Raw genomic sequence first — 14,979 nt, forward strand, 5'->3', positions numbered from 1 at the left:
ATTCTTTATTAGGATGGAGAGTGACACAGTTAATTCAGAGACTAGGGTCCTGAACTTAAGGAAAAGTAACTTCGATGGTATGAGACGTGAATTGGCTAGAATAGACTGGCAAATGATACTTAAAGGGTTGATGGTGGATAGGCAGTGGCAAACATTTAAAGATCACATGGATGAACTTCAATAATTGTACATCCCTGTCTAGAGTAAAAATAAAACGGGGAAGGTGGCTCAACCATGGCTAACAAAGGAAATTAAGGATAGTGTTAAATCCAAGGAAGGGGCATATAAATTGGCCAGAAAAAGCAGCAAACCTGAGGACTGGGAGAATTTTATAATTCAGCAGAGGAGGACAAAGGGTTTAATTAGGAGGGGTAAAATAGAGTATGAGAGGAAGCTTACTGGGAACACAAAAACTGACTGCAAAAGCTTCTATAGATATGTGAAGAGAAAAAGATTAGTGAAGACAAACGTAGGTCCCTTGCAGTCAGATTCAGGTGAATTTATAATGGGGAACAAAGAAATGGTATACCAGTTGAACAAATATTTTGGTTCTGTCTTCACGAAGGAAGACACAAATAACCTTCCGGAAATACTAGGGGACCGAGGGTTGAGTGAGAAGGAGGAACTGAAGGAAATCCTTATTAGGCGGGAAATTGTGTTTGGGAAATTGATGGGATTGAAGGCCGATAATTTCCCGGGGCCTGATAGTCTGCATCCCTGAGTATTTAAGGAAGTGGCCCTAGAAATAGTGGATGCATTGGTGATCATTTTCCAACAATCTATCGACTCTAGAGGGTAGCTAATGTAACACCACATTTTAAATAAGGAGGGAGAGAGAAAACGGGTAATTATAGACCCGTTAGCCTGACATCAGTAGTGGGGAAAATGTTGAAAACAATTATTAAAGATGAAATAGCAGCGCATTTGGAAAGCAGTGATAGGATCGGTCCAAGTCAGCATGGATTTATGAAAGGGAAATCATGCTTGACAAATCTTCTGGAATTTTTTGAGGATGTAACTAGTAGAGTGGACAAGGGAGAACCAGTGGATGTGGTGTATTTGGACTTTCAAAAAGCTTTTGACAAGGTCCCACACAAGAGATTTGTGCGCAAAATTAAAGCACATCATATTGGGGGTAATGTACTGAGGTGGATAGAGAACTGGTTAGCAGATAGGAAGCAGAGAGTCGGGATAAACTGGTCCTTTTCAGAATGGCAGGCAGTGACTAGTGGGGTATCGCAGGGCTCAGTGCTGGGACCCAGCTATTTACAATATACATCAATGATTTAGATGAAGGAATTGAGTGTAATATCTCCAAGTTTGTAGATGACACTAAGCTGGGTGGCAGTGTGAGCTGTGAGGAGGATGCTAAGAGGCTGCAGGGTGACTTGGATAGGTTAGGTGAGTGGGCAAATGCATGGCAGATGCAGTGTAATGTGGATAAATGTGAGGTTATTCACTTTGGTGGCAAAAAGATGAAGGCAGAATATTACCTGAATCTGACAGATTAGGAAAAGGGGAGGTGCAACGAGACCTGGGTGTCATGGTACATCAGTCATTGAAAGTTGGCATGCAGGTACAGCAGGCGGTGAAGAAGGCAAATGGTATATTGGCCTTCATAGCTAGGGGATTTGAGTTTAGGAGCAGGGATGTCTTACTGCAGTTGTACAGGGCCTTAGTGAGGCCTCACCTGGAATATTGTGTTCTGTTTTGGTCTCCTAATCTGAGGAAGGACGTTCTTGCTATTGAGGGAGTGCAGCGAAGGTTCACCAGACTGCTTCCTGGGATGGCAGGACTGACATATGAGGAGAGACTGGATCGACTGGGCCTGTATTCACTGGAGTTTAGAAGGATGAGAGGGGATCTCATAGAAACAGATAAAATTCTGACGGGACTGGACAGATTAAATGCAGGAAGAATGTTCCCGATGTTGGGGAAGTCCAGAACCAGGGCTCACAGTCTAAGGATAAGGGGTAAGCCATTAAATGAAGTGAAACTTCTTCACTCAGAGAGTTGTTAATCTGTGGAATTCTTTACCACAGAGAGTTGTGGATGCCAGTTCATTGGATATATTCAAGAGGGAGTTAGATATGGCCCTGACGGCTAAAGGGATCAAGGGGTATGGAGAGAAAGCAGGAAAGGGGTACTGAGGGAATGATCAGCCGTGATCTTATTGAATGGCCTACTCCTGCACCTATTTTGTATGTTTCTAAGTTTCTAAGGGAATGAGGCAGGAAGAGAAGAAGGGAGGTAAGGACAGCAGGAAGAAGGAAGAGAGAGGAGGTAGAGAAGGAGCAGTGGTAGGGAGGGGGAGAGGAAGGGAGGTAGGGAGGGGGAGAGGAAGGGAGGTAGGGCGGGGGAGAGGAAGGGAGGTAGGGAGGGGGAGAGGAAGGGAGGTAGGGAGGGGGAGAGGAAGGGTGGTAGGGCGGGGGAGAGGAAGGGAGGTAGGGACAAGGAGAGGAAGGGAGGTAGGGAGGGGGAGAGGAAGGGAGGTAGGGCGGGGAAGAAGAAGGGAGTTAGGGAGATCGGGAGGGAGAGGAGGTAGAGCGGGAGAGGTGGTAGGGCAGGGAGAGAAGAAGGAAGGGAGGGAGAGAAGAAGGAAGGGAGGGAGAGAAAATGCAAAAGGAAGGGAGGGAGAGAGAAACATAGGAACAGGAGTAGGGCATTCGGCCCCTCAAGACTGTTGCGCCATTCAATTATCTCATGGCTGATCTGTATCTTAACTCCATTTACCCACCTTGGTTCCATAACCCTTAATACACTTACCCAACAAAAATCTTATCAATCTCAATTTTGAAATTTTTATTGACCCCCAGCCTCAGCAAACTTTTGGGGGAGAGCGTTCCAGAATTGCATTACCCTTTGTGTGAAGAAGTGCTTTCTGCAATTCTAAACGTCCTAGCCCTAATTTTAAGGTTATGTCCCTTTGTTCTGGAATCCCCCACCAGAGGAAATAGTTTCTCTATCTACCCGATCAATAACCATCATCTTAAACACCTCGATTAGACCATCCCTTAATCTTCTATCTTCTATATTCAAGGCAGTCAGAGGCGGGAGTTCGTGGCGTTAGTGAGGCCTACAAAAGGTGAGCTTGTGCAGCTCCAGCCGGGAGAAAAAGCAAAAAAGTAGAAAGAAATCAAAAGGTGATGTCACAGCCAAATGGGTAAGTGATTGGCTGGTGATTGGTGAGTAGCTTTTCTTTTTCTTTTTTATATCAGTAAGTAACCTGTTAACATTGTTGTCGCCAAATTGAGTGTATCTAAGAGTTAAGTCATGACACGTGATATGCTTCTCCTGCACCATGTGGGAACTCAGGGACACTTCCGGTGTCCCTGATGACTACGTGTGCGGGAAGTGTATCCACCTCCAGCTCCTGACGGACCGCGTTGCGGAGTTGGAGCTGAGGGTGGTTCACTCTGGAGCATCCACGATGCTGAGAATGACGTGATTAGCACGTGTAGCGAGTTGGTCTTACAGCAGGTAAAGGGTCCACAGCCAGATAGGGAATAGAAGACCAACAGGAAGAACAGTGCAAGGAAGGTAGTGCAGGGGTCCCCTGCGGTCATCCCCCTGCAAAACAGATACACCGCTTTGAGTACTGTTGAGGGGGAGGACTCATCAGGGGAGGGCAGCAGCAGCCAAGTTCATGGCACTGTGGCTGGCTCTGCTGCAGAGGAGGGCAGGAAAAAGAGTGGGAGAGCAATAGTGATAGGGGATTCAATTGTAAGGGGAATAGATAGACGTATCTGCGGCCGTAATCGAGACTCTAGGATGGTATGTTGCCTCCCTGGTGCAAGGGCCAAGGATGTCTCAGAGCGGGTGCAGGACATTCTGAAAAGGGAGGGTGAACAGCCAGTTGTCGTGGTGCACATTGGTACCAACGATATAGGTAAAAAACAGGATGAGGTCCTAAGAGACGAATTTAAAGAGCTAGCAGCGAAATTAAAAAGTAGGACCTCAAAAGTAGTAATCTCGGGATTGCTACCAGTGCCACCTGCTAGTCACAGTAGGAATCGCAGGATAGCTCAGATGAATACGTGGCTTGAGCAATGGTGCAGCAGGGAGGGATTCAAATTCCTGGGACATTGGAACCGGTTCTGGGGGAGGTGGGACCAGTACAAACCGGACGGTCTGCACCTGGGCAGGACCGGAACCAATGTCCTAGGGGGAGTGTTTGCTAGTGCTGTTGGGGAGGAGTTAAACTAATATGGCAGGGGTTGGGAACCAATGCAGGGAGACAGAGGGAAACAAAATGGAGACAGAAGCAAAAGACAGAAAGGAGAATAGTAAAAGTGGAGGGCAGAGAAACCCAAGGCAAAAAACAAAAAGGGCCACTTTACAGCAAAATTCTAAAGGGTCAAAGTGTATTAAAAAGACAAGCCTGAAGGCTCTGTGCCTCAATGCGAGGAGTATTTGGAATAAGGTGGACGAATTAACTGTGCAGATAGCAGTTAACGGATACGATATGGTTGGCATCACGGAGACATGGCTCCAGGGCGACCAAGGCTGGGAACTCAACATCCAAGGGTATTCAACATTTAGGAAGGATAGACAGAAAGGAAAAGGAGGCGGGGTGGCGTTGCTGGTTAAAGAGGAAATTAATGCAATTGTAAGGAAGGACGTTAGCTTGGATGATGTGGAATCGGTATGGGTGGAGCTACGGAATACCAAAGGGCAGAAAACGCTAGTGGGAGTTGTGTACAGACCTCCAAACTGTAGTAGTGATGTTGGGGAGGGCATCAAACAGGAAATTAGGGGTGCATGCAATAAAGGTGCAGCAGTTATCATGGGTGACTTTAATGTGCATATAGATTGGGCTAACCAAACTAGAAACAATACGGTGGAGGAGGATTTCCTGGAGTGCATAAGGGATGGTTTTCTAGACCAATATGTCGAGGAACCAACTGGGGGGAGGCCATCTTAGACTGGGTGTTGTGTAATGAGAGAGGATTAATTATCAATCACGTTGTGCGAGGCCCCTTGGGGAAGAGTGACCATAATATGGTGGAATTCTACATTAGGATGGAGAAGGAAACAGTTAATTCAGAGACCATGGTCCAGAACTTAAACAAGGGTAACTTTGAAGGTATGGGGCGTGAATTGGCTAGGATAGATTGGAGAATGATACTTAAGGGGTTGACAGTGGATGGGCAATGGCAGACATTTATAGACCGCAAAAAAATTGTACATCCCTGTCTGGCGTAAAAATAAAAAAGGGGAAGGTGGCTCAACCGTGGCTATCAAGAGAAATCAGGGATTGTATTAAAACCAAGGAAGTGGCATTCAAATTGGCCAGAAATAGCAATGAACCTGGGGACTGGGAGAAATTTAGAACTCATCAGAGGAGGACAAAGGGTTTGATTAGGGCAGGGAAAATAGAGTACGAGAGGAAGCTTGTAGGGAACATTAAGGCGGATTGCAAAAGCTTCTATAGATATGTCAAGAGAAAAAGGTTAGTAAAGACAAACATAAGTCCCCTGCAGTCAGAATCAGGGGAAGTCATAACTGGGAACAAAGAAATGCAGACCAATTGAACAAATACTTTGGTTCGTTATTCACTAAGGAGGACACAAACAACCTTCCGGATATAAAAGAGGTCAGAGGGTCTAGTAAGAAGGAGGAACTGAGGGAAGTCCTTATTAGTCAGGAAATTGTGTTGGGGAAATTGATGGGTTTGAAGGCCGATAAATCCCCAGGGCCTGATGGTCTGCATCCCAGAGTACTTAAAGAGGTGGCCTTGGAAATAGCGGATGCATTGACAGTCATTTTCCAACATTCCATAGACTCTGGATCAGTTCCTATGGAGTGGAGGGTAGACAATGTAACCCCACTTTTTAAAAAAGGAGGGAGAGAGAAAACAGGCAATTATAGACCGGTCAGCCTGACATCGGTAGTGGGTAAAATGATGGAATCAATTATTAAGGATGTCATAGCTGAGCATTTGGAAAGAGGTGACATGATAGGTCCAAGTCAGCCTGGATTTGTGAAAGGGAAATCATGCTTGACAAATCTTCTGGAATTTTTTGAGGATGTTTCCAGTAGAGTCGACAAGGGAGAAGCAGTTGATGTGGTCTATCTGGACTTTCAGAAGGCTTTCGACAAGGTCCCACACAGGAGATTAATGTGCAAAGTTAAAGCACATGGGATTGGGGAAGTGTGCTGACATGGATTGAGAACTGGTTGGCAGACAGGAAGCAAAGAGTAGGAGTAAATGGGTACTTTTCAGAATGGCAGGCAGTGACTAGTGGGGTACCGCAAGGTTCAGTGCTGGGGCCCCAGCTGTTTACATTGTACATTAATGATTTAGACGAGGGGATTAAATGTAGTATCTCCAAATTTGCAGATGACACTAAGTTGGGTGGCAGTGTGAGCTGCGAGGAGGATGCTATGAGGCTGCAGAGTGACTTAGATAGGTTAGGTTAGTGGGCAGATGCATGGCAGATGAAGTATAATGTGGATAAATGTGAGGTTATCCACTTTGGTAGTAAAAACAGAGAGACAGACTATTATCTGAATGGTGACAGATTAGGAAAAGGGGAGGTGCAATGAGACCTGGGTGTCATGGTACATCAGTCATTGAAGGTTGGCAAGCAGGTACAGCAGGCGGTTAAGAAGGCAAATGGCATGTTGGCCTTCATAGCGAGGGGATTTGAGTACAGGGGCAGAGAGTTGTTACTACAGTTGGGGCCTTGGTGAGGCCACACCTGGAGTATAGTGTACAGTTTTGGTCTCATAACTTGAGGAAGGACATTCTTGCTATTGAGGGAGTGCAGTGAATGTTCACCAGACTGATTCCCGGGATGGCGGGACTGACATATCAAGAAAGACTGGATCAACTGGGCTTGTATTCACTGGAGTTCAGAAGAATGAGAGGGGATCCCATAGAAACGTTTAAAATTCTGACGGGTTTAGACAGGTTAGATGCAGGAAGAATGTTCCCAATGTTGGGGAAGTCCAGAACCAGGGGTCACAGTCTAAGGATAAGGGGTAAGCCATTTAGGACCGAAATGAGGAGAAACTTCTTCACCCAGAGAGTGGTGAACCTGTGGAATTCTCTGCCACAGAAAGTTGTTGAGGCCAATTCACTAAATATATTCAAAAAGGAGTTAGATGTAGTCCTTACGACTAGGGAGATCAAGGGGTATGGCGAGAAAGCAGGAATAGGGTACTGAAGTTGCATGTTCAGCCATGAACTCATTGAATGGTGGTGCAGGCTCTAAGGGCCAAATGGCCCACTCCTGCACCATTTTCTATGTTTCTATGTTGCTATGAATACAAGCCGAGTCTATGTAACCTGTCCTCATCATTTAACCCGTTAACCCTGGTATCTTTCTGGTGAACGTGCGTTGCACTCCCTCCCAGGCCAATATATCCTTCCTGTGGAGCAGCACCCTGAACTGATCTCTGTTCTCCAGATGAGATCTGACCAGAGCTCTGTACAGCTGGAACATAACCTCCGCCCCTTGAGATAAAGGCCAACATTCCATTAGCTTATTAAAGTATAATTGGTAGCTGTTCATGATCTTTTACTGATTTCTGTATTTGGTCTCCTCAATCCCTCTGCCCTTCCACAGTTCTTACCTTCTTGCCATTTAGAAAATACTCTGATCGATGTTTCTTGGATCTAAAGTGGATGACCTCACACTTTCCCACACTGAGCTCCACCTGCCACAGTTTTGCTCACTCACTTAATCTATCAATGTCCCTTTACAACTTTCTTTTCCCATCTATACTACTGGGCCACCTAACTGGGTGCTGCCAGTAAACTTGGATAGACCCCTTTCTATTCCTTCAAAGTCAGTTACAGTGCAGCACTGAGGCCCCAGCACAGCTCTCTGGGGGACATCACGAGTCATATTGTGACAATCTCAACACATGCCCATTATACCTCCTCACTGTCTCCGAACCAATTCCCTCGGGAGGGGCGGAGAGGCAGGGAGGGAGGGAGGGAGGGAGGGAAGGGAAGAATGAATGAAGTGAAAAAGGAAAGGAAGAAAGGAGGAATGAAAGAGAAGATGAACGGTAGAGATGGAGGGAGAAAAGAGGAAAAAACAAAAACAATTCGGATTATTGCGAATTTTACAGGTAGGGAAATCACTGAGGTGAACATGAATCGAGCCACTCAATGGAGAAGGAGATGATTGGGGAGAGTGCGGATTGGAGGAGGGGTGGAGTATTGGGGAGGGTGCGGATTGGAGGAGGGGTGGAGTATTGGCGAGGGTGCGGAATGGAGGAAGGGTGGAGGTAAAGGGTTTGGGAGGGGGGTGTTGTGTACCTGTAAAGCATGCACTCCCATGTTCCGCCACCAGGGAGCGCATCCCCTGAAGTCCCAAGGGAACCCAGCATCCCTTGGGAGCACTGTATATAAGCCGGCCCCTGAGGCCTGTTCCTCACTCTGGAGTGTCTTATTAAAGACTGAGGTCACTGTTACTTTAACCTCCCTGTGTGCAGTCTCATCTGTGTTAGGAACACAATAACTGCCGACGAGAATACGAATCCAATGCAAAGATGCAGCAAACTGTGGGCATCCTGGAGAAGTTCTCGGAGGGTGAGGACTGGGAAGCCTATGTCGAACGGCTAGACCAGTACTTTGTAACGAACGAGCTGGACGGAGAAGGAAGCACTGCAAAAAGGAGAGCAGTCCTCCTCACAGTCTGCGGGGCACCGACCTACAGCCTCATGAAGAATCTTCTGGCTCCGGTGAAACCCACAGATAAGTCGTATGAGGAGCTGCGTACACTGGTTCGGGAGCATCTTAACCCGAGGGAGAGCGTGCTGATGGCGAGGTGTCAGTTCTACACATGCCAGCGATCTCAAGATCAGGAAGTGGCAAGCTACGTTGCCGAACTAAGGGGACTTGCAGGACAATGTGAGCTCGATGGCTACCTGGAGCAGATGCTCGGAGACTTTTTTGTACTGGGCATTGGCCTTCTTATGAAAGCTTTTGACTGCAGAGACACCGGCCCTCAGTAAGACCATTGCGATAGCACAGGCGTTTATGTCCACCAGTGATAACACCAAACAAATCTTTGCGAGCAGAATGTACAGGGCAGAAACCACGAGTCTGCAACTGCCAGCAGGCCTCTGGTGACCCAGATGACTCAAAGTGCGCAACAAATGATGAATGCAAGGCAATTCACACCTTGTTGGCGTTGTGGAGGCTTCCATTCAGCCTATTCATGCCGCTTCAAAGGGTATGTTTGCAAGAGCTGTGGAACAATGGGGCACCTCCAGTGAGCTTGCAGACGAGCTGCAAGCTCTGCAAATCCTGCTAACCACCACGTGGCAGAGGAAGATCGGTCCATGGTGGATCAAAGCAATTTCGAGCCTCAGAGAGAGGAGGCAGATGCTAAAGTACATGGGGTGCACACATTTTCGACGAAATGTCCACCTATAATGCTAAATGTGAAATTGAATGGCTTACCCGTAGCCATGGAACTGGACACTGGCGCTAGCCAATCCATCATGAGTAAAAAAATGTTTGAGAGACTGTGGTGCAACAAAGCACTCAGACCAGCCCTGAGCCCTATCCACACGAAACTGAGAACATACACCAAAGAGCTTATCACTGTCCTGGGCAGCGCCATGGTCAAGGTCACCTACGAGGGCACGGTGCACGAACTGCCACTCTGGATTGTCCCGGGCGATGGCCCTACACTGCTTGGAAGGAGCTGGCTGGGCAAAATCCGCTGGAACTGGGATGACATCCAAGCGCTATCACATGTCGATGAGGCCTCATGTACCCAGGTTCTTAACAAATTTCCTTCCCTTTTTAAGCCAGGCATTGGAAACTTTTCCGGAGCGAAGGTGCGGATCCACTTGGTCCCAGAGGCACAACCCATTCACCACAAGGCGCGAGTGGTATCTCACATGATGAGGGAGAGAGTGGAAATCGAACTGGACAGGCTGCAACGCGAGGGTATCATCTCCCCAGTGGAATTCAGCGAGTGGGCCAGCCCGATTGTTCCAGTACTCAAAAGTGATGGCACGGTCAGGATTTGCAGCGATTATAAAGTAACTATTAATCGTTTCTCACTACAGGACCAGTACCTGCTACCTAAGGCAGACGACCTATTTGCGACGCTGGCAGGAGGCAAGACGTTCACCAAGCTCGACCTCAATTCGGCCGACATGATGCAGGAGCTGGAGGAGTCTTCGAAGGGCCTCACCTGCATCAACACGCACAAGGGACTGTTCATCTACAAAAGATGCCCTTTTGGAATTCGGTCGGCTGCAGCGATCTTCCAGAGAAACATGGAGAGCCTACTCAAGTCGGTACTACGCATGGTGGTTTTTCAGTACGACATATTGGTCATGGGTTGAGACACCGTCGAGCACCTGCAAAACCTGGAGGAGGTCCTCCAGTGACTGGATCGCGCAGGGCTGCGGCTGAAGAGGTCGAAATGCGTTTTCGTGGCAACAGAAGTGGAGTTTTTGGGGAGAAAGATCACGGCGGACGACATTCGGCCCACAGACGCCTAGAGAGAGGCTATCAGGAATGCACCTAGTCATGGAGCTGCGGTCGTTCCTGGGACTCCTCAACTATTTTGGTATCTTCCTACCGTGGTTAAACACCCTCTTAGAGCCCCTACATGTGTTATTGCATAAAGGTGAGAACTGGGTATGGGGAAAAAAATCAAGTAATTGCTTTTGATAAAGCCAGAAACATTTTATGCTCCAGCAAGCTGCTTGTATTGTATAACCCGTGTAAAAGACTTGTGCTAGCATGTGACGCGTCGTCGTATGGAGTCAGGTGTGTATTACAACAAGCTAACATTGCGGGGAAGTTGCAACCTGTCGCCTATGCTTCCAGGAGCTTGTCTAAGGCCAAGAGGGCCTACAGCATGACTGAGAAAGAGGCATTAGCATGTGTGTTCAGGGTAAAGAAAATGCGTCAGTATCTGCTTGGCCTCAAATTTGAGCTGGAAACCGATCACAAGCCCCTCATATCCCTGTTCGCTGAAAACAAGGGGATAAATACTAATGCCTCAGCCCACATACAAAGGTGGACACTCGCGCTATCAGCACATAACTATACGATCTGCTACAGGCCAGGCACCAAGAACTGTGCGGATGCTCTCAGTCGGCTACCATTGCCCACCATGGGGGTGGAAATGGCGCAGCCTGCAAACTTGTTGATGGTGGCGCAGCCCGCAGACTTGTTGATGGTCATGGAAGCGTTTGAAAATGATAAATCACCTGTCACGGTCTGCCAATTAGGACTTGGACCAGCTAAGATCCTCTGCTGTCCCTAGTAAAAAACTGTACTGCATGGGAGCTGGGCCAGCATCCCTGCTGAAATGCAAGTGTTAATCAAGTCGTTCCAGCGGCGAAAGGACGAGCTGTCCATTCGGGCAGACTGCCTGTTGTGGGGTAACCGTGTAGTGCTACCCAAAAAGGGCAGGGAGACGTTCATCTCGGATCTCCACAGCACACACCCGGGTATAGTAATGATGAAAGCGATAGTCAGATCCCACGTGTGGTGGCCCGCTATCGACTCTGACTTAGAGTCCTGTGCACGGCAATGCAGCATATGTGCTCAGTTGAGCAACGCGCCCACAGAGGCACCACTAAGTTTCTGCTCCTGGCCCTCCAGACCAGGGTCGAGGATCCATGTCGACTATGGGGGGCCCGTTTCTCGGTAAAATGTTCCTGGTGGTGGTGGATGCTTTTTCAAAATGGATTGAATGTAAAATAATTTCGGGAAGCACTGCCACCGCCACCACTGAAAGCCTGAGGGCCATGTTTGTCACCCACGGCCTGCCTGACATACTGGTCAGTGACAACAGGCCATGTTTCACCAGTGCCGAATTTAAAGAATTCATGACCCGCAATGGGATCAAACATGTCACCTCAGCCCCGTTTAAATCAGCCTCCAATGGGCAGGCAGAGCGGGCAGTACAAACCATCAAACAGACCCTTAAACGAGTCACAGAAGGCTCACTCCAAACCCGCCTGTCCCGAGTACTGCTCAGCTACCGCACGAGACCCCAGTCGCTCACAGGGGTGCCCCCGGCTGAGCTACGCATGAAAAGGACACTTAAAACCAGACTCTCGCTGGTTTACCCCAACCTGCATGATCAGGTAGAGAGCAGGCGGCAGTAACAAAATGTAAACAATGGTCGCGCCACTGTGTCATGGGAAATTGATCTGAATGACCCTGTGTATTTGCTAAACTATGGACATGGTCCCAAGTGGATCGCGGGCACGGTGATAGCTAAAGAAGGGAGTAGGGTGTTTGTTGTCAAACTAGACAATGGACAAATTTGCAGAATGCACCTGGACCAAACGAGGCTGCGGTTCACAGACTGCCCTGAACAACCCACAGCAGACGCCACCTTTTTCGAGCCCACAACACACACCCAAACGATCAATGACACCACGCCGGACCAGGAAATCGAACCCATCATGCCCAACAGCTCAGCAAGGCCAGGCTCACCCAGCAGCCCTGCAGGGCCAACAACACGCCAGCCCAGCGAGGGCACAGCCAACACACCAGAACAGACATTTGTACCGAGGCGGACCACCAGGGAAAGAAAGGCTCCCGACCGCCTCACCTTGTAAATAGTTTTCACTTTGACTTTGGGGGAGGGGGAAGTGATGTTGTGTGTCTGTAAAGCATGCACTCCCATGTTCCGCCACCAGGGAGCTCATCCCCTGAAGTCCCAGGGGAGTGTCTTATTAAAGACTGAGGTCACTGTTACTTTAACCTCCCTGTGTGCAGTCTCACCTGTGTTCGGAACAATCGAGGATGTGTGCAGTGACGAGCTGGCGCTCTTACCTTGCTGACGATGAAGTAGGTGATGATGGCGAGAAGTGGTGCTGCCAGGGAGAACACGAGCAAGTGTTTCTGAATCTGCCGCTTCTCTAAACCAGCATGCATCAGATACGAGACCAAGCCAAAAGATGCAGGAGCCTGAAAATGCCAAGACATCAGCGATGAGCACAGATACACAGTAAAACCAGGCAGCCAATCTCATTATTGTTCAATAAAGTATCTCGTGCAGATATTCCCCACATCCTCTCCTCGGGTTTCTCTCCACCACACAGCAACCCTCCATTGCCCTCTGCCATTGGCCCTTCACAGGGTCCCACACAGGCTTGACCTTCCTAGCCCCCTCACTACTCCAACCACCGCCTCGCTTGCTTGCTGAATTATTTCTGACATTGTAGCCTGAGATTATATAAAACAAACAGAAAATGGCAAAATGTTCTGGGTCCAGACAAGAAACTAAAAGGGGTGTGAATTTGAACTCACAATGACCCCTCCATGCAGCTGCCATAGTGGTGCAACAATCCAATCAAAATGAAGCCTTACTGAAAGGCCTTTCTCTCTCTGACCACTAGTCCTGGCCTCATTCTCCAGCCATTCCCCCACTGGAATTAACCTCAACCATAGAATGATACAGCACAGAAGGACCCATTGTACCTGTATCTTTGGTAGAGCTATTCAATCAGTCCCACTCTCCTGCTCTTTCTCCATAGCCCTGTAAATGTTTCCCTTCAAGTAATTATCCAATTCCCTCTCGAGTCTGCTTCCACTGCCCTTTCAGGCCGTGCACTTCAGACCACAACAACTTGCTACGTAAAAAACAGTTTTTCCTCATCTCCCCTCTGTTTCTTTTGCCAATCACCTTAAATCTGTGTCCTCTGGTTACTGACCTTCCTGCTAGTGGAAAGTTTCTCCCTATTTACCGTTCATGATTTGGAGCACATTTATCAAATCTCCTCGTAACCTTTTCTGCTCGAAGGAAAACAGTCCCAGCTTCTCCAGTCTCTCCACATTACCGAAATCCCCCATCCCTGCCACCATTCCAGTAAATCTCCTCTGCACCCTCTCCAAGGCCAAGCTCCAGCCACTGCTCCCCTCCGGACCGCACCCCAATCTCCAGCTGATGCTAGCCCCAGACCTGACCCATGTCTGATAGTGCCCTCCATACTCCAGCTGTTGTTCCCCCCGTCCGCCGGTCTCTAGCTACTAAACCCTTCCCCCCCCACCCCGTACCCCCCAGGCTCCAGCTGTTGTTCCCCCCGTCCGCCGGTCTCTAGCTACTAAACCCTTCCCCCCCCACCCCGTATCCCCCAGGCTCCAGCTGTTGTTCCCCCCGTCCGCCGGTCTCTAGCTACTAAACCCTTTCCCCCCCGTACCCCCCAGCCTCCAGTCGCCGCCCCCCCCGTACCCCCCAGCCTCCAGTTGCCGTTCCCCCCGTACCCCCAGACACCAGTCGCCGTTCCCCCCCGTACCCCCAGACACCAGTCGCCATCCCCCCCGTACCCCCAGACACCAGTCACCGTCCCCCCGTACCCCCTGACTGCAGTCGCCACCCCCCCCGTACCCCCAGACACCAGTCACCGTCCCCCCCGTACCCCCAGACACCAGTCACCGTCCCCCCATACCCCCAGACACCAGTCACCGTCCCCCCCGTACCCCCAGACACCAGTCACCGCCCCCCCGTACCCCCAGACACCAGTCACCGTCCCCCCGTACCCCCAGACACCAGTCACCGTCCCCCCGTACCCCCAGACTCCAGTCGCCGTTCCCCCGTACCCCCAGACTCCAGTCGCTGTTCCCCCGTACCCCCAGACTCCAGTCGCTGTTCCCCCGTACCCCCAGACTCCAGTCGCCATTTCCCCCCGTACCTCCAGACTCCAGTCGCCGTTTCCCCCGTACCCCCAGACTCCAGTCGTTGTTTCCCCCGTACCCCCAGACTCCAGTCGCTGTTCCCCCCGTACCTCCAGACTCCAGTCGCCGTTTCCCCCGTACCCCCAGACTCCAGTCGTTGTTTCCCCCGTACCCCCAGACTCCAGTCGCCATTTCCCCCCGTACCTCCAGACTCCAGTCGTCGTTTCCCCCGTACCCCCAGACTCCAGTCGCCGTTCCCCCGTACCCCCAGACTCCAGTCGCTGTTCCCCCGTACCCCCAGACTCCAGTCGCCATTTCCCCCCGTACCTCCAGACTCCAGTCGCCGTTTCCCCCGT

At 49.6% G+C, this 14,979-nt stretch overlaps 1 protein-coding gene across 3 annotated transcripts in view; it reads right to left on the minus strand.

Moving 5' to 3' along the window:
• LOC139267454 (zinc transporter ZIP9) overlaps positions 1-14,979 on the minus strand; it is a 111,102-nt gene that overhangs the window by 6,010 nt on the left and 90,113 nt on the right. For all 3 annotated transcript variants that reach the window (XM_070885801.1, XM_070885799.1, XM_070885800.1), the window contains one exon: positions 12,782-12,916. In XM_070885801.1, the coding sequence (XP_070741902.1) occupies positions 12,782-12,916 (135 nt within the window). The remainder of the gene's footprint in view (positions 1-12,781; positions 12,917-14,979) is intronic.

This window comes from Pristiophorus japonicus, chromosome 7 (genome assembly GCF_044704955.1).
Source record: "Pristiophorus japonicus isolate sPriJap1 chromosome 7, sPriJap1.hap1, whole genome shotgun sequence".
Taxonomy (NCBI): Eukaryota; Metazoa; Chordata; class Chondrichthyes; family Pristiophoridae; genus Pristiophorus; species Pristiophorus japonicus.